Source organism: Gordionus sp. m RMFG-2023, chromosome 2 (genome assembly GCF_954871325.1).
Source record: "Gordionus sp. m RMFG-2023 chromosome 2, tfGorSpeb1-WG-v2, whole genome shotgun sequence".
NCBI lineage: Eukaryota > Metazoa > Nematomorpha > Gordioida > Chordodea > Parachordodidae > Gordionus > Gordionus sp. m RMFG-2023.
The window spans coordinates 63,194,865-63,220,671 of NC_088776.1; the positions used below are offsets into that span (position 1 = coordinate 63,194,865).

Below are 25,807 nucleotides of genomic sequence, written 5' to 3' on the forward strand. Positions count from 1 at the left end.
ATACGAATCAGCTGGTGACGCTCTCTATTTTTGTTTTCGCATAACGTGCCATTCCTTGATTTATATTGATACGTAGTTAAATGAATGAATCAGTTCCTGATTATATTACGTTTCATTGGATACATAACACGCCCATCATTTATCTTAAAAAAAATGAAAGACGAGCGAAGGGTACAGAATATGAATATGAGTAGTGTTGTTAGACGGCTAACTCAGTACTTTATCCAGAAACATTTTGACTCAAGCATGTAGAATTTGCTCATAGATCGCAAAGAAGGTCTGGGCATCTATTAACCAAATTTCGAGGCTTGGAGCAAAATTTTTCTGGCTTAAATATCGAGTTAGCCATATTTAAAAATCGGCTTCAAAACGAGCCGTTTAGCAAACACTAGATATTAGAATGCTGAGGATACTCGCTAGCATATCAAAAACTAGGTACTTTAGAAGATAGTGGATCTGTTAAAACAAAAATCAGGGTGAACAGGGTAAGATGGTAGCGATAGAAATTGAAAAAGCTTACCACTCGATTTGGCAAAAGCTAAAAAGATTTTTAAAAAAATAAAATATATGTAATCTCCTTGAGTTTAAAATCGACTAACTTTTTTTTTGTACTTTATTGAGTTTAAAAAATTTGGCACAATTTATAAAATTACACATCTTTTAAAAGAGGTTTTGATATTATGATAATGATAAAAATACGAATGCTATTAGTGTATTGTATTAATTGTAATTTAAAAATAACATGTAAAAACCATGTATATTAGAAAAATAAAGTGGTTTAAAATCCATACATAAAAAGGCTGTAAAAATATGTTGTAGAGTTCGTAACAAATTACGAATAGAAATTGACATATATCTAATAGGCAGCGGCTACATAAACCGGTGGGGGGATCAGTTTGCATCCTATTTTTTGAGGGCGACAGGAGGTTTTAATGGGGGGGGGGGGGTAGGATAAATTTTTTTGGGGGGTTATCTATTAAATTTTAAGATCAAATAGGACAAAATTTATTGTTGTAAAAATTAATACTTTAATTATAGTATTATTATAATACAATTCATCAACCAAATCTACGTATTGCAAACAATCATATAGGATATTTTCCAAATAAAACTTTCTGCCCATCCTTTCAAATGTAATTTTAAAAGGTTTAGACAATTTCAGCAAGCTCATAATGCGATAATAATGAATTCATTGTTAAATGATGGTGGTTTTAAATTTGAACTTATTATCTAAATAAATAAATCCTTTATATTCACAAAAATATTCGATAGTAGTTGGTATTAGTAAGAGATAAAATAATTTAAGTTATTCATTTTAAATTTTCTGAAAGAGTATCATTATAATTTTTAAAAAAACTGAAAGAAATTAAAAATAGGGAAGCATCGCCGTCAAAGGGCAGCTAAAATATTTTAGACAGGTAGGCATAGGTTTTTGAAGGGGGGGTTTGCATCCAGTGAAAATCCTGACATGTATACGCTGCTAATAAGAAAAGGGTTCGCTATACTGGACCATAGCGTTAACGTTTTTTTTATCACTTAAAATGAATAAAGGATTATAAGCCTAATTTTTTTTTTCAATTGATTCTACCATTAGTTTTTATTTTGACCTTTTTATATGAAACTACAAAATTTTACGAATATCAAGATTTATTGTTTTGCGTGCGTCGTATCTTATTTCCAAGAATTGGGACCGTACAGAAAAAAATTCATCTATGATTCCCAATGAAATACGATGGAACTTCGACCAAGGAAATTATGAACATTTCTTTCTCTTATAATTAATTTTATCAAAAAAATGAGATTTATACACAACACGTAAATAATAAAATGTTAGAAATCCGAAATTTCTCTATGCATTTATATATAGCAATGAACGTAACGTGATTTTATAATATTTTTCATTTTTTTTTATCTAAAGGTCTGATTTATATTGCTTTTTTTTCTAATATTTCAGAAATTCTAGCTATCGAATGCTGCAGTGCAGAATAAAATAGTTTTTATTTTACCAGAATTTTTATAAAATAAGATAAGGAAAATTTGGCGCGATAGGTAATTCCGTATACTTTTAAATCGCGTAGAAGATTATTTTTGGCCTTTAAAAACTGATAAATATGTTTCACTACCAATTTCAAGATTGTGTTATTTATTACCATGAATTCCGAAAAATATTTCTATAATATTATATTATACGAATTAGATTTTTTAAATATATATTTCGAAAATATTAGCTACACATATGTTAAAACATTGGCGAACTACAAAGAGAGGTGATAAATTAAATTTGTTATTCCCCCCCCCCTCCCTCTAACCGTAGCCATTTTTCTCACAATAATATTCAAATTAATAAACTATGTGTTAAAAAAATTGAAATGTGAAAAGGAAATATACAGTCGATTAAAAAAATATAAATAATACTTTTATTTAAAAAAATTCGGAAATATTAAATTCTTTAAATAGATAAAAATAAAAATATTTTTAAAATTAAACGAACGTTATCACGAACGCGTTCAATAACACTAGATATTACATAATTTAAAAATAAGAAAAAACAATAGTATATTATTAATTTATACAATTTATAAAGATTATATTCAAATATTTAATATATTATTTTGTAATTAGACCAACAAAAGCCAGCTAAGATATTACACTGTGTGTGCATAGGCAATAGATGAGTAATAATATATATATTTTTTGATTTTGTTTTCTAAAAGCTATATCTAAATATTAATATATATCTTTGAAATTCGAGAAAAAAATGAAAAGTAAAATATTGTAAAATTATGTGTGTAGTATTTAAGTTTGCAATATTAAATTTTTTTTATACAAAGGATGCTAAGAAAGCTCATATATATATATATATAAAGAAAGGAAAGAAAGATATATATATATATAATTTGCAAATCAAAACTTGTTTCAAAATATTTTAGGGAAAAAAATGATTTAATTTACACATCGAGGCCTACTGATAATGAATTATTATCGAATTTCATATTTGATCGGAAGTTATATACAAATATTTGGAAAAAAATTGATGGTATAAAGTTTTGAAAATTTTTTTAAAAAAAAATAAATTTGCGACATTTTATATTGAGAAGGTTCCCCCCGTTATAATAATGTTTTGAAGCGATGCCAATGAGAATAATATTATTTTTTGTGCCAGATCCTTATTGCATCCTTTCGCCAAATACGTTTTACCTCTCAACGCCCCAGCTCCTGATAGTGAGTAATGACACATAGCAAACAATAAATCTATGTATTAAAATTATAAAGGTTATAAAAGAAATGAAAGAAAAGAATTGGTGAGAATTAAGGAATTGTAGATGGGATAATGATAGGTTGATAAGCTAGTGATGTTAAACGGCTCGTTTCGGCTAACCCAATATTTTTATCCAGATTAATATTGACTTAAGGCTGCATTCAAAGTGGAGACGAATCCGTTTTTTACAACCGTTCCGTCAAAAGTCAATCTCATTAAAAATGATATATATGTTCATAGTGCGTCCGTTTCGATACATTCCGTCTTAAAAAAGGATCCGGCAAATTTTAAAGTCAAAATCTTATAGAGCTTTATAACGTTATTTATAATTTTTTTAAAAATGAAAATCAATTATATATCATTTTTAATGAGATTGATTTTTGACGGAACGGATGTAAAAAAACATATCCGTCTCCACTTTGAATGCAGCCTAAGACTCTAGATGTCCAAAACTTTGTTCCTCTCTACAAGCAAAATCTTCAGGGTTGCGTAATTATTATTTCTGAATGAAATATTGAGTTAGCCGTTTAAACAACACTAAGGGAAATAAAATAAATAATAGAGGTAAATGAGGAAGAAAATTATAAATAAAACTTAAATAAATTTATAGTGAAATATGAAAATATGAATGTGATTTAATAGAAAGGGGAAAAAAAAACTTACCCAAAAGAATGATAAGAGTATCATGACAATGCTAATTGATACGATTTGCACATCGATATACTAAAAATATGATATAATCATTAATTTTTTTTAACCTGTTATATACTATTATATATATATATATGTTGTTGTGTCCCATATTAACTGATCCCCTCTTTTGTTTTTGAACAATTCTGTCAATTCTAAAAAGTCATTCAAGAGAAAATTTTTGTAGATGGACAGGGTATACCATCAACTTCTGCAAATTACTTTAACAGATTCCAGAGTTAGGCACAATGAAAAAAAAATATATATGGCATCTTATTAGTAACATAGTTTCCCTATTACTCGGAGGAAAAGGGATTTCAAGTAAAGATTAACTTGAGTTTTAATGAAAATTCTAAGGCAAGAAAAACATAAAGCGGTCAAAGAATTTTGATAGAATTTCCTAACAGATGGGCGATCGAAGCCTAAAAGTAATTAATAGCATGTTATAATGCTAGCCAATCGTTTGAAAACCTGTATGGGTAGTAGCTTCTACTATAAAAAAAATGCTGATTTCTCTTGAAACACTCATTATAGAGTCAAGAAGACCGAGCTAGCACCCACAGAACATGTCAAATTTTCTATGTGAACCGATATTTCGAGATATTTAGTGCAACGAATAATTCACTAAGAGCTGTAGCTGAAATGTTCAAAGAAAGCAGCAAGACCAGGATCTAACCGATTCAAATAAGATTTTCTGTCTGGTTCCTTCAAACAACTTCTACGAAAATACTCTCAGAGATTAGTTTATTTCATGTGGTTCGTATATTAATAGCTGTTTGCATTAACTCCACCGGTAAATCTGTAAGATGATAGGGTGTACTTTGTAGTTCCAATCAGAAGAAAAAGTCGCAGCCAATCCAGTGCTTCACACCCGTTCAAATTTCACTAAATCCGTCATTGTTTTAGCTGGGGTACGTATTGGCTGCAAAGCTCATCTTTATCGATCTAGGGCTTAAAATTTAAGATGCATACTATCGTGACGGTATTAATAGGCGAGCGCTTGCTTAGTAAATTTTTCATATTACAGCAGTGCAGCGATTCAGCTCACAGAGCCAGAGATACTGTAAAAGTTGTTTTTAAGATAAAAAAAATTTTCAACCACTCTTTGATCCCCTAATCAGATCTCAGAGTCAGCTACAGGATATGAAGCTTTCAAGAACGTGTTTGTCAAACCCGCATGAGCCAACGTTGAGCATATCAAACAGCGACACGTGGAAGAAGTGAATAATTTTTTTGTCAAGGAATTGTTGATAGTGCAATCAATGAATGGCCAGACGCCTTGGAACATATGTTCGAGTTAATTATTAGAGACTTTGTTTTAACATCCGTTTTTGTATGACAACATTTGACAAATTAACCTTTAAATGCCGATATTTTTACGTCTTAAATTTTTTAACTTCATGCTGGAAAAATTCGAATATTTGTTGGCTCCGAAGATGCATAACTTTGGACACTGTTTTAAAATCTCACTAAATTTGCAGTAAACTTTGATATAATTTTTTTCCCTTATCAAATCTATAAAAAAATTTTTATTTTAATTTATGTTTTAGAATGGAAACAAAGAGAGGGGTATTCAGTTTTAATTGTAATATATACCTATTGATTTTTTTTTAAATCTAAATTTTATTTCCTATTATAGTCGAAAAATATTTTTTAATTTTACCATTGTAGCCAATTGGTAAATGTACGAAATCAAGTTCTTTCCTGTTGAGATTACCATAATAATCATCCAGGGCCAAAAGTAGTATCGCTTACGCTTTCATTAAATATTGCATATATATATATATGATATATGGATACAGAGTTGTTAAAGTATCTAGATACAAGTATCTAAATAATACTGTATCTAGATTGGTATCTGTATCTAGATAGGTATTTGATTAAAGTATCTGTCTTTGTATCTAGATCCATTGAATGGATAATATGGTTACATTGTTAAATCCATCCCTCAAAATATCTTAGTGAAAAATGAATTATAGCGAAGGCATTACCTCGAGCCCATTTAATTTTATAACAATTTTAAAATAGCAGGAATAACAATTTGGGAACCCCCCCTCTCCACTGCTCTCAGCATCCTTTTTTCATCAAACTTTCTTCTAAAGGGTTATCTTTGGTTTTCTACTTTACTCTATTGATATTGGGAAATATATTAATAATTTAGAGATTACTGACATCATTTAACCCTCCCGTGTCTGGTCACAGCTGATTATTTATTTATTTTCAAAAAAAAAAATTTTCCAACTTTTAGTTAACCTTTTACCTATTTTATGCGCAAGTTTCGCCTAAAGTTGCTTTGTTGGATAGATGCGTAAAAGTTTAAAATAAAGCTTTAGGTAAAAAAATAAATAAATAAAATGTTTACTAGTCTAATGCCTATTATTAATAATGCGGCCGAGATGATTATTAATATGTTTAAGAAGAGATCCAATCCCCAAAGAGTAACGACACTACCTTTATTGTTTATTGGTAAATAGAGAAAAATATAAAATATATATTTAACGTGCGAAGGCTGGATTCATCAGTTGGATCCCTTCCCAGATTTAACAGCTGATCGACTGTTTTTTCTAAAAAAATCTGTTTATACGTTATCAATTTTTTCTTTAATTAATATGATAGATGTTCAGAGATTTCACGGTCCTCCCCGAATTATTTTTCAAAAAAAAAATTTAATATTTTCGAGTCCGGCTTGTGTTAACGTGAATGAGTTTTTTTCCGGCAATGTGTTATAGGAAGGAAGGAAGGAAGGAAAGAAGAAAGGAAGGAAGGAAGGAAGGAAGGAAGGAAGGAAGGAAGGAAGGAAGGAAGGAAGGAAGGAAGGAAGGAAGGAAGGAAGGAAGGAAGGAAGGAAGGAAGGAAGGAAATGTAATTTATATTAGTTTTTTTTCCATATTTTTTTTTAATATAAATTATAAATGACTCAAAAGTTATCGGAAAAATTTATCTAAAATTCCTGAAATAGGTATTCCTAGCATGATAAGAATCCATTTCCGCATAAATTCTATTTTTAAATTTAAAAAAAGAAAAACGCATTCAAATAATACACGCTAACATATAAAATACTTTGCTATTTAAAATTTTCGGCCCCGCCATATATGCACGGAATAAAAAATAATTTCCGGTCCGGTTAAACCCGGATATTTAAAAAGATTTAGCCCCAGCCGGGGTTAAAAAGATTTACGGGTACGGGTAACTGGGTAGTCAGTCTGTGGGTCTCTGATAAGTAACAATTTATATTTAATCAGCTGAGTAATTATTATAAATATTAATTATACGAAAAAATTTGATCTTATAGAATAATATTGAATGAATGGATCAGCTGTTAAATTGTGTCGTATAGGATCTCACCAGGAATCTAGCTTAAGGAATTAGGATTCGACAAAACGTCAATAAGATTTTTTTTTTACAATAAAGCTTAGTCCGTAATATAGGAAAAATCACAAAAAAAAAATTTTTTTACCAATTATTATACTCATATTATAAGCAAATTAAAATTAGGGGAAAATTGATTGATTTCATATCGAAAAACTGTAATTATTGGATCAAAATACAAAGCAAAAATATAAGCTAAGGCCAAATATTATTTTAAAAAAAAATTTTGAAATTGTAATCACTTGGTTGTCTCTGGGCAGTTGACAAATCGTAACTCTTGACACCCATTTGTATCAAGAAAATAATCTGAACATAAAATATAAGAATGAAATTTTTTTTTTTTTAAATTTAAAAGAAAAAGGAAAAGTTTCGCAAAATTTTTGTGTTCAATTTGGTGCTTAAAATTTTAATCGGGCCGTTATAACTCGACCCGGTTCGTTATAACTCGACCCGGTCCGTTATAACTCGACCCGGTCCGTTATTATAACCCGACCCGAATCGGGCTTTTTAAAAAAACCCAAGGTTTAATCCTATGTCTGACCCTTTATTTAAATCAAAAATGTATCACGAGACAGCTTATTTATCGGATAGTTTATCTTAATAAGAGATTTTGTTTAAAAAAAAATCATCTTATGGAATTATATCTTTCCGCGAATTTTATTATTGTTAGTGTTACCATAGGCGTAGCGGGAGCGGTGGGTAGCGTTACCCGTTCTCTTAAATATCAATTACTTCACTATTAAAACGAGTAAATAGTTAATAAAAAAAAAATTTTTTTTCAAAATAACGGACTATTTAAAATTTTAAAATTTTTTAGAAGAAAAGGAGAAAAATTAAATTTATTTTTTTTATAAATAATATAACATAGCCAAAGGCCTATAATCACAAGGCGAACCTGGGGGGGGGTGCGCAAAAGAAATTTTATTTCCTTTGGGGATTAAAAAATTTCCCCCTATACCCTTGTCCTATCTACCCCAAAAATGGGTTATGTATACAATTGTATATCATTTATAAACAATAATTTGAAAAAGGTTTTTTTCGAATAACGACTCATAATTAAAAAATTATTAAAATTTATTGGGGAAAAGCCGAAACTGCCAACGGCCACCCCCTTGGCATAATCGTTGACTACGCCCTAAGCCTATCTATAGATCCCTAATATAATTTACGAAATGCTTCCCACTCCCCCATAGCAAAATTTTTTGGCATATAATAAAATATAATCTATCCAAAATTTGTCTCACATTTCTCAATATCGAAATCATTATTCTTAAATCGACTCATTTCGTTATAACTCCCCAGATCTTTAATTTATCAATTCGCTCTATATTATTAAATTAGCGGTTTATCATAATCTTTCATCTCAGGTTCATTCCTAACAAATACCTTAGTGATAGTTGGGAGTGGTTTTGAAACACCCGATAACCGATTTTTTTTTATGAAAAAGGATAAGGTAAGGATTTTAGGGCCAACAGAGAGGAAGAAAGAAAGAAAGAAAGAAAGAAAGAAAGAAAGAAAGAAAGAAAGAAAGAAAGAAAGAAAGAAAGAAAGACTAAATGTTGTTGTTGTTGTTAAACGGCTTATCCAATATTTCAGCCCAAAAATATATTAAGCAAATCTTGGGAAATTTTTTTACTCAAAGATGGCGGAAAGATTTGTATGTCTAGTTTTTTTTTAACAACACTGAATATTACCCGACCCTCGAAATTTGGTCTAAAAGATGGCAGAATATTTTGACCATATTCTGTCGTAATTTCGAGAACTCCTAGACAATTTTTAGAAAAAATCGCCAATACGAGCATTCTAGAAAAAAAAGAAGCTTTTGTATAAATGTAAAACATAATTTATTCTTCTACACTATTTATAGCAAATTTTTCTTACACTCCAATAAGATCCTGAATTTAAAAAAAAGGTAAAACCAATATTGAATACTGGGGACATGATTCTCCTAAGAATTGGGGGGAGGGGAGGAAGATTCGAGATGTAAGTAAAACAGATGATATCAGCCCTCATTTTGAATTGATCGATTAAAATTTGGATCGAGCCTGTCTGGCGGTCTTCACCGATAGAAAATCGCCATTTTAGATTTTTTCTTAGAGGGGTGGGGGGGGGGGTTGGAGGAGCTTCGTTTTATTACCTTAAGAGAGTTCTAAGGGGACATTTATATAATAGTATCTATATATATATTGTATTAGTTGCGTTATACCAAGGAGAGGATTGCAGTTATCATGCTTCCGGTCTTTGGGGAGAAGCAATAGCAGCAGGATTTCATGATGGCCATCTTGATTTAATCTTCTTCTGCGGAATTTTATAGATTCTTTTTTATTTCCCCCCTATTTTTTTTTTAATTTTTTTTTTTTAAATTTAAAAAAAAATAATTAAAATAAAAAAAATAAAATATTTAATAAATTAAAATTCGAAAATTTTTTCGTTTTTCTTTACAAATCTTCTATAACGAATTGAGATGAGTTAATATTTTATTTTTTGTTAAAAAAAATACTAAATAATTATATACCAAAAATTGAATGGCAGGCCTACCTACCTATATGTTAGAAACTTTGGATTGAGGGGGGTTGCATGCTATTTCAAACCTAAGTCGATCCCTTGCTTAGGAGAATTTGTTTTCCTGAATACCCTTCTTGGGCTTGGTAATTTAAGAATCCATCTTTTATGACCCTTAGATCGTGGGCTATCAAACTCAATATTTGAGCCAGAAAAATATTGCCTAAGACTCGAGATTTTGCTGATAGCTGTCCAAACCTTCGTTCTTTCTACAAACAAAATCTTCAGGCTCCCGTTATATTATTCTAGATGAAATAGTGAGTTAGCCGTTTTCGGCTCAAAACGAGCCGTTTAACAACACTAATATAAATATGCTTAATAAAATGTCGTTTTTTTGTAAAGGCCAATTATTAATGTCAATTTATCAGAGTTGTTAAAGGATCTAGATACAAGTATCTAGATCCTGTATCTAGATATCTGGTATCTGTATCTACATAGATTTTTGATTAAATAATCTGTATCTAGATATTATTTTAGCCGTTGTATCTGTATCTAGATCCATTTAAAAAGTATCTTTTTAACAACTCTGCAATTTATATAAGAAAAATGCTTAAAATTTTCAGGTTTTTTTTTATAAATTTGATTAATTATTTTTATAATATTAAATTTTAAAAAATTCCTCCCTTTATAATTATAATTTTTGGTAAAATGTATTCGAATTTAAATAATTTTTTGTAAACATTGCCTTGCGTTGAAAGATTAATGCATTTCAAATGGTATCGTGCAAGTTGGGGGAAAATTTGAAGCTTTAAATGATTAATTGCGTTTTCCCCCTTATTATAACCATTACGATACGCGTAACGCCATAGATTCACTCCCCTAATCACACTCTGAGTTTAGATGTCACAATCATTGATTCACTCACCCTTTGACAAATACTGTTTAAAGGGAGGGGAGTTAATTCATAAAAAAATAAGATTTTAATAATAAGGTGGCTTCATTTCAGATTTTTCAGGATAAAATTTTGAATACACTTATTTTAATGTTTTCTATGTAAAATATTTATAAATTCAATTCAAAATTTTTTTTGTTCAATAAAAAGTGAAGATAAATAAAAAATATTAATAACTTATGTGGCATATGATTCTATAAGATTATACACAAATTAATTTTGGGTTATTCCTTTATTGAGGATCTAGTTACTTTAAAGGCACTAGTGTGCAGCTAAAGAGTATTTTTTTTATTTCCAACGTTTAATAAATTCATTTTTTTAAATGCAGACTTTTTTAAAAAAAACACATAAACATTTCAATTATAAATATATTATTTTTCTCTGACTTTATCAAGAATTAATGGGGAATAAAAAACGCAATAGTCTATACTATTTAGATGAGGGTGTGCCAGAAGCAACTTTATATAAGACTAATCCCTATATTACCAGTGAATGATGGCAATAGGTGCGCAGGTTAGTTACACCATCGAGCGAAAAAAAAATCGCAAAATTATATTTGGATCTCTCCAAAATTTCTGACAGAACTTCTTAGTTCATAACAGCATCCTTCCTCAGGGAACTTCTACTATAAAAAAAATTTTTTGGTCATTTGTTCAATATTTTTAATAATAAGGTGGCCTCATTTCAGATTTTCAGGGCTTTTGAATACACTTATTTTAATTTTCTTCGCGAAATATTTATTTAATTTTGTAAAAGTTAAGATTTTTTTTCTTCAAACCTCTAAAATTTTGAACAAATTAATATGGGGTCATTCTATTCCGGAGGATCTAGTTGCTGTAACAACGATAGAGTGCAGCTAAAGAGCATCTAACCTTTAATAAATTCATTTTTAAATGCATAAGACTATTTAAAAAAAAACATTATAATTAGTGTTTTTAAACTACCCATCTTTAGTCAACTTTAAAACAGAGTAGCCATATTTTCATCCAGATATTCTAATCAATCTTCAAGTTGTGGCTCAACTTAGAAGCCTAATTTAATTTTTTAGTCTAAAAGCATGACTAGTTGGGAATACTTCAATTATAAATAGTAGATATAATTATTTTTCCTTTCGATTTTGGTGTCTAGAAATAAGACAAAATGTTGTTGACTTTGTTAGGTTCTTGAGATCTTTGTTGATAATATAAATACTCTATTTGACAAAAAAAAAGCTTAGAAATGCAGTATTCCATATAGATTGTAGAGATGAGTGATGCCGGATTTTAATATGCAGTTGATTATTTTTCAAAATATATCCAAATGTAGGCACATTTTAGTCCACTCTATTTTCATGTAGAGTGGCCATGAAAGACATGGTTAGATCTAAGATTCAGATAATATTTATTTATCATATTTATAGGTTCAAATATTAATGACCAGGATGGCGAATTTGTGAATGAAGTTAGCACAAAGCATATCATAAACTCTTGCGGCACACAGAAAAGGGTTACAAGTGCTTATTATCCCGAGGTTAATGGTATGGTTAAAATTTGAAGAGTACAAAAGATAATCAAAACAGATTTGCCAGGAGCTCTACCTAGCGTAGTATTTGCATTGAGTCTTCAAAATTTACACCATGTGATTTGAGATGATTCATTGCAGGAAAGCTGTAATGCCCTATAAGGTATGTAATGTATATATATATAAGCTAAATACTTCTTTATGAAATTTAATTTAGTTTCCTTTCAATTTAATGTCCTCTTTAAGGCTCAATTTCTTCTTTTAAACGTTTTTCAATGCTGCTTTTTAAAAACGTTTTTTTTTTTCAGTATCTTTTTGTCCACAAGTATTTCATTATATCACCCTCTTCATCTATGGAATTTGAGATGTGAATGGTTCAGGGAAGGCTGACAGGTTCTATCTTATATATTATGGAGCAGGGTGCACTACCATTGAGGGGTGAGGTTGGGTTATGACACAAGTTCGTCATTGAAATCGGAGGGGATAGACTGTGTTATGGAGAAGAGGGGTTAAAAAAATATTATGTGGAGAGGGGAAGGTGTAAAATTATCATGGAGGAGTTTATAGATTAGATTCGCAAATTTAGATAATTATACGTGACACAGTTAGTGAACCTTAGATATCACAAAATATTTTTTGAAGTTAGGTATTTCATTTAACGAGTCTTTTAATGTTGGAGAGCGTACTTTTCATTTATAATATTTCATTCTTAGAACTTTAATTTCTTTTAGTATAATTAGATTTGGAAAGGAAGGCGTAATCCAAAGCTGGAAAATAGAAGCTAAAGCGATTTCAAGATTAGTGGAAAATTTTTTTTTTTTTAGAAAATATAGTAAAGATGACTTTATCGAGAGTTGATGGGGAATAAAAAACGCTGTTCTACTATTTAGATGAGGGTGCCAAGTGCAGCCTTATATAAGAACTAATCTCTATATTACTGGTGACAGATTCGTTATACCATCAAGCGAAAAAATCGCAAAATTGGGGATTCTCTAAAATTCCTGACAGAACTTCTAGTCCATAACAACACTCTTAGGGAACTTCTATTACAAAAAAAATTTTTTGGTCATTTGTTCAATTATTGATGTAAAAAAAAATATTGTTTCCCCGATGTGTCATTTATAAATGTCACGTATTTGGCTTAAATCTAAAAAAAAAATTTAAAATAATAAAAATATTTTTACCAATAATCAATAAAAAAATAAAAGGATGGTGGAGTGAATTGTAAGTTAATTTTATTTTGTCTTTAAGTGATTCAAAGATACGGTCAGAAAAAATAATAATTAATATCGATCCAACACGTTTAGCAATAAGTAAATATAAACATGTGTAATTTGATATCTAATCCAATGACAGAAATTTTGGCCCAAGACCTTAAAGTATTGCCGGAATCTGCTGATGGTGTGCATAGAAGCTAAAAATAATGATCAACATAATTTTTTTAAAAAATCGTTTAAAAGTAATGGTAATTTTTGTGAAAATGATTATTACCATCATGTGGTCATGTAACTAAACCAAAATTACATAGGATGGATAAAGGGGAATTGGGGTTTCATCTTGCCCCGAATTAAAACCGGTCCGGCGGCCCAAATTTTTTTCTGACTCGACCCGGGTTTTATATTTTACAGGCCAGGGGCCGGATTAATATATATTTTTTAATTTTTATATAGCTAAAATAATGGCGATTTAAGATATTTGGTTTCGAAATATACATCCCGACCCCGGTAGGGTCTCCGACTTTTATAAATATTGCATCTGGACTCGTTATTTAACGATTTATTTGCCTTTGCCGAACTCCTACAAATTAAAAAGAGTAATTTTTACAAAAAAAAAACAATTATTTTTTATTAAGGCCTATTACCTATCTTTTTACGCAATGAAATGAAGGTTTTCGCTAAATTTAGAACGATATTTAATTTAATTTTTATATCTTTAATAACTCAGAATTATTTGTTTGTTAAGATGATCTCAAACTTATATTTATTTTAATAAAATTCTTTTATAAAATCAAATTTAAATTAAGATTTTTAATATATTTTGTTTAACATTTATTCATTTAAAAATTAATTATCAAAAATATTTTTAAAAAAAAAACAAGTGAAAAAGATTTACCTACGACAAGAATTCTTAAGAAATTAAAAACGGTTAATAATGTCCTATAAGAATTTCACTACCAAAAACGATAACATTATATGAAAAAACAAATTAGAAAGAAAAATATTTTTCTTAAAAAAATATTTAATTTTATTATTTATTTATTTAGTAAATTATAAAATTGCCGAAATCAGATATTTGACTTATATTCTATATAAAAATGTTAAATTAATTTTAATTAAAGATAATTTTAGCTAGATTTAAATTTCGAGAAAAAGGCATTTTGTTTTAAATATTTTTTTTAATGGCAGCTTTTCTAGCACGTGTAGACACCTGTCTTTTGAACGCGTTAGGTTAAACTTTCGGAGTTCATTTTTTTTTATTTACGGGGCTCAGATGTACCCCAACTATAGCCTCTTATTTTTTAGACTTCTTTCTTCTTTTCTTTTCTTTTCTTTTCTTTTCTTTTTAATTCATTTATTCATTTTTCTTATTTTTTTTTTGTTTATATTTAGTAGTAATAGTGTGTGATATATAAATAATATAGTAAAATTGTAATTTAATTTTTTCAATGCCAAATAAAATGGTCAAAATAAACAATTAAATTTATTCGTTATATATATATATATAACATAGCTTTTTTTTTCTTCAAAATTTAAAGGCCATAACATATGACGGTTTATTATAAAACTACTAAAATTTTATTTGTCATTTAAATCATATGATAACATTTTTTTTTATCATATTCTTTCATTTTCAAAAATATTTACAAATTAAAATTATAAATATTTGATTAAAAACTGCGTTTAAAACGCAAAATAATGTCAAAAAACCTGGTTTAACAATATTTAAATTTCCATGAAATTTTATTATTATGCGTAGAATTTTTAAATCCTAACCAGATAAGCTAAATAGCGCGTTACTTTATTGAAACAAATGGTCATTGGTGTTAGATAGCTACAATCTAGCTAGATAACCCTTAAAAAATAATTTTGGATCATTACGGTCAATATCGATGTAATATATTTTGGTGTTAGTTAGCTACAATCTAGCTAGATAACCCTTAAAAAATAATTTTGGATCATTAAGGTCAATATCGATGTAATATATTTTGGTGTCTTATTTGTCTTTTCAATTTTTAGATGACAATAATTTTTATTTTTGTTTTGCATTTAGCTAAATCATTTTTTAAAAATAAAGTTTTACCCATATTATAAAAGTATATAGTTAGAACACGCATTTTAAAAGTATAAGTTATAAACATATTATTTTGTTTTCTAAAGGCCGAAATTCAGTCGAAGACAGTAAAAATTTGGATCTTAGGGCTAGTTAGACCATTTTGCCTTTTACCAAAAGAGTTTAAATTCGTTTAATTCAAATCGCTAAATGTCAACCCCGAATAAAAGTATCGAAAAAGTATCGAAGTTTTTTTTGGTACTAAAAATTAATGAGGGATGAATGAGAGGGTGCGGTATCAATATATTTTTTTTAAAGGAAATGCCGTATCAGAAAAATTTAAAGGCCCATATATATTAAAAATGCATTTATTTTATTTTTTAATGATTTCACGAGAATATAACTACTTTAAAAATAAAAAATTAGATATGTTTTAAATTTCTAAAAATCTTTAAAAAATAATTATTTTAGGTCATTGGTTACTTTACTTGAATAGTGGCTGGCTGATATAAATTTCATCAAAAGGTAAGAGCGTATTAATAATTTCTAAGATAAGATTAATTAAAGTAAATATATAAAAATAAAATTTACGTAAAAAGGATATCTTTCTTTCTTTCTTTCTTTCTTTCTTTCTTTCTTTCTTTCTTTCTTTCTTAATATTATAAAAAGCTCATATTATTTCAAAATGCACACTAACTTGCTATGGTTTTTTGATTTGATTTGATTAGATGTAATAATGTCTGAAGTTTTTTTTCTTCAATGATATTTAATACTAAAGTATCATCCAACAATTTTATATACGGTTGATGTCAGTTGTAACTGTCATTTGGCTATAGTACCCGCCATTGAAAGACATTTAACTTAAATTTATATAATATTTCCTACTGAATGCTTTTTCTATTAGATATTAAGGTTCTGAACAATATAAAGACTTTGAACCTTCTTTTCCCTAATCCAGAATTTAGTTTTACTTCTAAACCCACGTTCAGAGATAGTTTAAAGAAAAAATTTCACCATTTTATGATTCATTTATAATGAAAGTATATATATAAAAAAAAACTATTATGTTAAATCCAGACTTGATTTTATGTTTTTTATTACTCCCTAGTGGATTAAGATACTCTACCGTTTATAATTATTTTTTTTGCAAAGTAAAATTTTTAAGATAACAATCTAAACTAAATACTTCTCTTCTTCTTCTTTTTTATTCATTCGCTTATTTTTTATAAAATATAAATCATATCATTTAAAATTAAAAATTAACCAAACACCGGTCCAGCTAAGCCGTACCCCCGGTTAGCGAGTCGGGAATATGTTTAAAAAAATTTAGCGGACCGAGGCGGACTTTAGGTTAAATTTTAACGGGTCAAGTGGACTAATTTAAAAAATTACCTATCATTATTATGGCTTGGGATGACTGAGCCCTTATAAAAATGTAAATCGAATGCGATGATAGCCTTTTGGTATCAATAGGATTAAAAACGATGATAATTTAGAAATTCGACATTAAAACCTAGATGTAAGGTTAGCTATTCAATGATATTCATGTGAGAGAATTATAGAGGATTATGCAACTAAGGTGCGCTATGACCATTCATAAAGGGATTCTAAATTCAATATGATAAGAAGAGACTTTCCCTCAAATGACCCTTGGTGGATAATCGATGGGGTGAGCCATTATTTCTATTTTTCTGCATTTGCGCCCTGGTCAGAAATTCTAACTTTGACAAAATCTAAAAATGGCCAATCATATGTTTTTTTTTTATCTTAAAAAAATCGTTCTAATATTTAAATTGAAATTCAACTTATAGGTTTAAGTCATTATTAAACAAACATTCTTGCTAAAGCTAGTTATCCGGTGATTTAACTGATATCTGTGATTGGTCACCATACCGTCAAAAGTGACTTTCTCCCTTTGCTAGTAAATATCTAAATTTGCATTTTTTTTCCTATATTTATTTAACAAACTCGTAAACTTTTCATCAGATAATGACCTCAGAAAATTTGGACTCACAACTAACTCATGGACTCGAGATAAATCTCTCATCTGGTAGTATATCCGTATTACCACTTTCCCCAAAATATCAAGAGCAACACACTCACTCAAGCCAAAAATAGAAAAAAATGACAAACAACTACCAAAAAAAATGGATAACTTCATTCAAGTAGACATTTTGTCTCTAACATCTCTATTCTTGGCCCATATACGACTACACATATTTGTAACCAAAGAATTTCCTTTTTCTTAGGACAAAAAAAATACAAATCGAAATATTTATATATAATTAGTCAGCGTTTTTTTAGGAACTCAATTACGATTTTCATAATAGTGTACCAATCCTGCCCCTTTCCCCTCTTTAATAAGATTATGAATTTTATATTGTTTTTCTAAAATTTAATGTGTATATATGTATATATGTACATATATATATATTATATAATAGAAGAGAAGAAGAGAAAAGAAGAGAAGAGAAGAGAAGAGAAGAGAAGAGAAGAGAAGAAGAGAAGAGAAGAGAAGAGAAGAGAAGAGAAGAGAAGAGAAGAGAAGAGAAGAGAAGAGAAGAGAAGAGAAGAGAAGAGAAGAGAAGAGAAGAGAAGAGAAGAGAAGAGAAGAGGAGAAGAGAAGAGAAGAGAAGAGAAGAGAAGAGAAGAGAAGAGAAGAGAAGAGAAGAGAAGAGAAGAGAAGAGAAGAGAAGAGAAGAGAAGAGAAGAGAAGAGAAGAGAAGAGAAGAGAAGAGAAGAGAGAAAGAAAGAAAAGAAAGAAAGAAATATATATGATATAGTTTTTAATTGTTGTTATGTATATTTGAATGAATAAAAAAAAATGAATTTTTCGTAATAAATCGATGGCTAGGAGAAGGATATATTTATTTAATTATATCAAAATAAAAGTAAAATGTTACTTATCATTAAATATTATATCGTTTAAATAGCCGAAGAAATTTTTTTTTTAAAAAATGCAAAATTCGTTTTGAATAATTGTTTTGACAGGGAAAGTATTGTGAGACCGATTTTTAAAAATGGCTAACTCACTCTTTCATCCAGAAAAGTATTAGGGCAAGCCTGAAGATTTTGCTTAAAAGAATGAATAAAGATGTAGACATGTATTAACGAAATATCGAGGTTTAGGTAATATTTTTCTGTCTAAAATATTAAATTAGCCGTTTTAAAAAATCGCCTCAAAAAGGGACCAACGGGCCGGGCCATTCAACAACACTAGAGGGAAGCTACTTGGAGGCTATTCTCTCCTGCTAATTTCCTACCTCCTCTCCTATTGTTTCAAAAGTGTTAACTTTGAAATAATCCCCTTTTCTCCCTTATTTATGTTATATAAGTCTTGGAAATCTCTTTCATGTTATTTTTTTTTTTATAGCCACACAGAAATTCTAAGAAGATTAGAAAAGCAAAAAAGTTTTATTCTTCTCTGTATTTTTATTTTGCGAATTTTTATAAGTTCGCCGCCGTTTCTAAGAATTTAAGAGTATATAATTTGTCCAAATTTATTGTTCATATATATAATTAAATAGACCTTCGATATCGGAATGGATTCAAGATCAATGCATCAAAAATGAATAAAATCCAAAGAAAACGAAGCATAATTTATATATAGTATATATATCTTAATTTTGTAAAGATTATCTGTGGTAATTTAAATTTTTTTTACATTAACTCAAATATGAAATTTATATAACCTTAAAAAAAAAAGTGGCATTATATAGTGGTGATAATATTTGTACAGATGTTTTAGATTTCCACTCTTTTCATACGTTTATTGCATTCTTTTCCAAGTATCGTCCCTCTAATTCTTTATAATGGGATATGACGCAGAGCAAACAATAAATCTAAATTTAGATAAAAATAGTTATGAAGAAAGAAAATAAATTGTGAAGTTGGGAATGAAGGGATAAGAATGGGAGGTTCAATATTTCAATATGCACCTTAGGTTGGAGTGTTCGACATCTCAACCATCATGAAATTGGGTATTACATAAAAAGGGCTAATTATCGTGATCCAAGAGATCCACTGCAGATTCGTTAGATCTAAGCATATATTAGAGCCGTGGAAAACTATGATTCTTCAGTCCGGAAGTCAAATTTACTTTGTACAAGTTTATCGTGCCAGCCCGTAAATATTTTTTATACTGTCTTAAGATAATTTAGCCGAATCTGTGGGCTGGGATTTTGAGCTAGGGCCACCTATCTCTAATTTATTCTAAATGTCGATAAGTTTTATAATATGTAGACATTTTTATGAAAGAAGGAGAATGTGGCATGTGTGTAAGATTCACCATAAAAGATCAATTCGTTTTTTTTTTAACTTTTGCTTAATATATAGTAAAGGGTTGGCTACTTATTTTTCATTTAGAGTTTTGTAAAAAAAAATTTAAAAAATTTGGCAGAAGTTAGAATTATCCTCATTATTTATGCATTTTTTTTTAAAAAAATATTAAAATCAAACATTTATTTTTGAAAATTTGTTCTACTTAAAATAGAAATCGTGATATATAAGTTTTGAGTTGGCGGTTTTTTAAACCGCCACTAGAACACGAAGCTTTTCATTTCTTCTGACACAAGTACAGGCGTTTTATTGAAAGGTTAAAGTTATTATAGTTAGAAAGAAAATAGAGAAATATAAATAAATGAAATAAAGACAATATTAAATAGAAATATAGATGATAATAGATATCATAAAAACAAATAATATTTTTATTTTTAAAAATAAATATACCAAAAAGAGTGCAATCGATATGCTGATAGCGCAATATATTACGAAGAATAGCACGCCATTCTAAAACAAAGAAATGTTGAATGAAATTTAAGTTTTTTTATGGATCAATTTCTCTCCTATTTTCAGTGTTGTTTAAGGTTACACATATGATTTTTTTAGTAGCAGGCCCGGCCCGGGTTTTAAGTCCGGTCCGGGTTTTAAGTCCGGTCCGGGTACACCGTGCCGGGCCTAAATTTTTTCAAAAATACCCGGGCTAGGCGTAAAATAATAACCGGGCTGGGCCGGATTAAAACCGAATATTTTAAATCACTATCGAGCCGTGCAAACGGGACCTCTGAAGGTCTCTGATACACATATACTGAAACTAATAGCCATTTGCTTTTTGCGATAAATCTGTCATTTCTATAACATATTTCAATTTTTTTTTACTTTATAGAATTGATGAGAGGAATGAAATATCAATGCTGAAAGATTTCAGTAAATTCTATCAGCAGGTTCCAAAGAGAATGCATTCAAGAGTTGGATCAAACAAAATTAGAACTCTCTCACATGTACACAAAAATGTCTCCCCTTTAGCTTGAATGCATGCTTTAAGGCGATCTCGATAAACAATTCCTTGACCAAAACCATTCCGTTCCTCCATTAGTCGCTCTTTGAGATAATGTCGCGTATAGCGGGTTTTGATAAACCGCGTTCTTGAAGGGTGTGCTACATTATCTTTTAGTCGTCTGGATTGAGTGTTTAGGAAGTTGGAATTTTGTTTTCCCAACTTTAAAATGTGCATTATCTTTGGACCCTGTTTGAGAGAAATTAATAAAAGAAATTGATAAGTTATCACTCCTCTCTTAATGTATAAAAATGTTAAATCAATTTTAGGTGATAGATGCTAAAACAAAAGGGTATATATATCAGTTCAATTGGAAGTCTGTATATAGTGTGTATATATTTATATATATATACTAAATTTTTTAATAATAAAATATAATGAAATTAAATACATTTTGAATTAGCAAAATTTTTTTATATATTATAAAATCCAACTGACTATCTGATAGATTATTGTATCTATAGTTGACATATTTATTTTTAAAATGTTTGAATTCCAATAGTAATTTTTTTTTTTATAAAGTAACTAAAAAGTAACGGAAAATACAATTTGGAAAATGAATATCCTAGCGCGCTTCGTTTTTTGATAGGTAATTTAAAAGTAAGAGCGATACTTTTGAAAGTATCCTTTAACAACACTCCTTTCTTTTAAGTTATATATATATATATATATAATATATGCTAGAAAAAAATATAACAAAAAAATTTACCCCAGGAGCCAAAGCACTCAACCTTTCGGCGATTAATATCGTCATCAAAACTATCATTATTATTATTGATGTACTTACCATCCACGGCCAAAATAATTTTCGCGTATTCTTTCATTAATAGTGTTTATATTAAATAATATCATATTTTTTTCAAAAAAAAATATATATATTTAAGGGTGACCGATAGTGTTGTTAAACGGCTAACTAAACATTTTAGCCAGAAAAATATTGGTTAATCTTCGAGATCTCGGCGATAGGTGTTCGAACCTTTGCGCAATCTATGGGCAAAATCTTAAGTCTTGCATAATATATTTCTGGATGAAATATTGAGTTAGCCGTTCTTGGAATTCGGCTCAAAACGTGTGCCACTCAACAACACTACATTTAAGGGTGACCAATAGTATTGCTAACTTTTTTTTAATAAAGGCGAACTCAATAGTGTATCCAGAAAGATATCATGCACAAGCCTTAATAATTTGTTTGTAGGTGGCACAAGGGGTCTAACATCATCTAATTAACTAAATATTTAGAGGCTTAAGACAATATTTTTTTTCTGGCAATAATATCGAGTTAGCCTTTTAAACAACACTAGTGACCAATAATCTATAAATATATATTTATTTATTTATTTAAATGATATTTAAAAAGAATTTTGATATATAAACAGTATTTGATTGTATCCTAATCTGTTTACGCATTAAAAACCAAATTATTTATTTTTAATTCAATTAATGAATTTTATACAATTAAAGACAATACATATAGGAAGGAAGGAAGGAAGGAAGGAAGGAGGAAGGAAGAAGGAAGGAGGAAGGAAGGAAGGAAGGAAGGAAGGAAGGAAGGAAGGAAGGAAGGAAGGAAGGAAGGAAGGAAGGAAGGAAGGAAGGAAGGAAGGAAGGAAGGAAGGAAGGAAGGAAGGAAGGAAGGAAGGAAGGAAGGAAGGAAGGAAGGAAGGAAGGAAGGAAGGAAGGAAGGAAGGAAGGAAGGAAGGAAGGAAGGAAGGAAGGAAGGAAGGAAGGAAGGAAGGAATGAAGGAAGGAAGGAAGAAAGAAAGATTATTCCGCTTTATCAATGATACAAAGTTTCTTCTTTAAAAATTCAGAAATGGAAATTCTTAGGTTGTTTAAAAAAATAGTTGGTTGTGGTTAAGATTAATGGCTTTAACCACCTACGTATCTGCTCACAGCTGTATTTTTTTTTGTAACTTTTACTTATAGTTAGCATTTAATCTATTTTTTTTTTGTACAACTTTCTTAAAGTTGTTTTGTTGTAATATAGACTGCACCAAAAAGTGATCTATTAGGAGCTATAACGAAAAGTAAAAAAATTTTAAAAAAATTAAATTTTTGGCATAAAAGGTAAGGTTAAGTTGTCAAAAAAAAATATTTACTTGTCTAATGCCTAATATCAATAATATGGTGGAGATGACCAACAATACGACAAAAAAGAGTTCCAGTCCCCACAGAGCTATTAATACATCTTGTAATATTTGATATTTTTTTTTGTAAAAAAATTAACAGTGTAGAATGAAGATATTTAATATCTAATATACGTAAAAATTTAGGGTTAAAGCAAAAAACCATAATTTTTGTTGTGCAAAGGGTCAAAATAATTAAAATAACATGTAGGGGAGACCTGGGGGTGTTTTCTTATATGAAGCTTAATTTTTTTATCCGCGTATTTTTTTACCAGTTGGATATTTTAATATCGATAAACTTTGACGAAAGCAACCTCTCTCAGTTTATAGATTCCCACTACAAATCAACACTATCAATCCCTTTATTAGTGTAAAAGGGATAGAGGTCTGCAAAATAATTTTTTTCAGCCCTAACCCGACCCTAGCTAGCCTAGGGGGTAAGAAGAATTATTCTGTTTAATTTTCATTAATGTCTTTTTTTCTTCTTCTTAGAAGATATTTATATGAAAAATCCTCTTATACAACTATTTTGTCCTTTTTGGGCCCCTTTTATTTCGGGGTTTTTATCTGCGGTTATTCGTCGAATGATTTCCATTTAATCAAAATCCATTAATTGGGTTTAAAATATTTATATGGACCTCTATCATCTTTTAGGTATGATATAATGTAATTGGATAATGGGGGTAGACATAATTACTGTTCAAATTCAAAGAAATTATCAAGAATCGTTTTTTATGATCTCTAGTTTTTTTTTTAGATTTGGAAAGGATTCATTGAAACATTTTATATTATTTCATGTTTTAAATCAAATTGTTTAGCTAGATAATCAACTCATGTAATTAGTAATTATAACTGTTAATTCCTAATTACGAATCTTTACTCCAAAAGTGGAATTAATTACAGTTAGTAATTACAAAAAAAAAGGGATTTTATAATTAAGCCCAAACCTTGTAAAATATATACTACAACAAATTTTTAATGTTAACCAATATTTGATTATTTTGTTAAAATATGAATTAATACTTATACGTTAGTTATATCAACCAAATATTGAATCAACATTTATTAAACTGGCATTTTGAGCCTATTATTAAAAACGGCTAACTCAATATTTTAGTCCGACGAAATATTGCTTAAGCCTTTAGATTTCCCCAAAATGTGTCTAGACCTTTGTGTCATCTATAAGCAAAACTCTTCAGGCTAAATATTATTATTCTGGATAAAATATTCAGTTAGTCATTTTTAAATATCATTGACTCAAATTGAGCCGGTTATTTACATAAAAAATTTAAATGATCAAATAATGATAAAAAAGAGTGTAAAATGGATTTTTTGAAAAACTTTTTTAAAATAATTTCCTAAAGTTTTATACAAATAAAAATCATTTTTTTATAAGGAGAGAACCAAAAAATATTATAAAACACTAAATGAATAAAATTTAGCAATTGATTCTTTCTTTCTTTCTTTCTTTCTTTCTTTCTTTCTTTCTTTCTTTCTTTCTTTCTTTCTTTCTTTCTTTCTTTCTTACTTTCTTTTCTTTCCTTTTTTTTTCTTTCTTTCTTTCTAATTTAAAAATGAGGCGAAATAAAATGTTTTTGATTCAAAAAACAAAATATTTTATCACCTTTATTGTCGTTTCCTTGTCTCCCACTTTGCCTGTCCGCCAATTTGTTGATCGTAAATCCGGCTTCTATCAAGAAAATAATCTGTACAAAAAAAAGGGAAGAGTTTTTTTTTTAATAGAAAGTCTTGACAACTTGATGTTTAATTTCCGGTTTTTAAATATTTTTTTATGAATCCAGAAGATCCAACACCGCTACATCATTAAACGGACATCGGCCTGTCCGAGCGGTTTCATCCGACAAATATAATAGGAACAAGACTATCTTGTTAAGCGGCCATTTTAGGGTCGAAATTTTAATAGCAGTCCGATCAAGATCTTTAGCCAAAATAATACCAAGGGCCTCGAGATATGGCATACAGAGGTTCGAACCCTTCTCCAGGCTTACATGCCATATTTTTTTGGCTAAAAATCTTAATAGAAAATAGACCCAAATTGGCAGACACCAGATGGACGGTTAACCATGAAAGCCATCATGGTCATTAGAGGGCGGGGGTGGGTTAGAATCATCAGTTTTTGGAGGGTGTCTTAAAAGAAATTTGTATAGGGATACAGATATATATAATTGTGTTTACCAAGGAGATAATCGCGCAAAGCACGCTTCCGGTCCGCGGAGAGAAGCAGAAACAGCAGGATTTCATGATGGCCATCTTGATTTAATTTTTTATTCCTTTTTTTTTTAAATTCTCGTATATAAATGGTATTATTTATTTTTTTTGGCTAATGATTCAAACAATTGAGCGTCATAAGATGAAAAAAAATAACTTTTTTTTTGGCACATTTTTTTCTATAAAGATGACGATTGTATTAGTTCTTTTATGAATTGTAAAGGAAGTAAAAAAAAAATTAGAGAATATTCCGAGATAGTGGAGTCTCTGCAAGCTTTTTCAACTCAGGTCCAATTCCCTGCCAGCTATAACTTTTTTTTTCGCTGACGTTAGCCGATTATACGCGATAACTTAGGAAACCATTTTTTTATGACTCTCATTGGTTCGTTGGCCATCATTGGCTAAGTTTTTTTTGATCTATTGCCTTTTTTTATTAAAAAAAAATAAACCAATCAGGCTGGAACCGCCATTTTGGTAACCCATATGGTGATTGTTATTCTCATGTTTGGTAAAATACTACTATTTAAATCGATAAATTGCCTTGCTACCCTTAATTACTCTCTTCTCTTCTCTTC

General features: G+C 29.2%; 1 protein-coding gene across 3 annotated transcripts; it reads right to left on the reverse strand.

The window, feature by feature from the left end:
* Positions 1-2,399: 2,399 nt before the first annotated feature.
* LOC135925132 (uncharacterized) lies at positions 2,400-25,357 on the reverse strand. Of its 3 annotated transcripts, XM_065460326.1 has the most exons (11): positions 25,200-25,355; positions 24,628-24,709; positions 22,977-23,065; positions 21,587-21,694; positions 20,271-20,330; positions 9,525-9,651; positions 7,561-7,624; positions 6,312-6,400; positions 5,613-5,705; positions 3,923-3,982; positions 2,400-3,252 (listed from the first exon to the last, which is right to left on the reverse strand). In XM_065460326.1, the coding sequence occupies exons 1-8, from the start codon at positions 25,272-25,274 to the stop codon at positions 6,397-6,399; spliced, it is 609 nt and encodes a 202-aa protein (XP_065316398.1). In that variant the 5' UTR covers positions 25,275-25,355; the 3' UTR covers positions 2,400-3,252; positions 3,923-3,982; positions 5,613-5,705; positions 6,312-6,396. The 3 variants fall into 3 exon arrangements, with proteins under 3 accessions (XP_065316398.1, XP_065316400.1, XP_065316399.1); XM_065460328.1 differs by lacking the exons at positions 2,400-3,252; positions 3,923-3,982; positions 5,613-5,705; positions 6,312-6,400; positions 7,561-7,624 and adding an exon at positions 19,280-19,384 and having other exon boundaries at positions 25,200-25,357; XM_065460327.1 differs by lacking the exons at positions 2,400-3,252; positions 3,923-3,982; positions 5,613-5,705; positions 6,312-6,400; positions 7,561-7,624 and adding an exon at positions 17,699-17,786 and having other exon boundaries at positions 9,529-9,651; positions 25,200-25,357.
* Positions 25,358-25,807: the final 450 nt, after the last annotated feature.

Excerpts from the sequence above, each read along its gene's own strand:
- LOC135925132 (XM_065460326.1), bottom strand. The coding sequence starts at position 25,274 with ATGGCCATCATGAAATCCTGCTGTTTCTGCTTCTCTCCGCGGACCGGA. Across the intron at positions 23,066-24,627 it reads ACAAGGAAACGACAATAAAG|ATGTATTAATAGCTCTGTGG; the intron begins GTGATAAAATAT and ends AAATATTACAAG. Across the intron at positions 20,331-21,586 it reads TGAGTGCTTTGGCTCCTGGG|AATGGCGTGCTATTCTTCGT; the intron begins GTAAATTTTTTT and ends TCTTTGTTTTAG.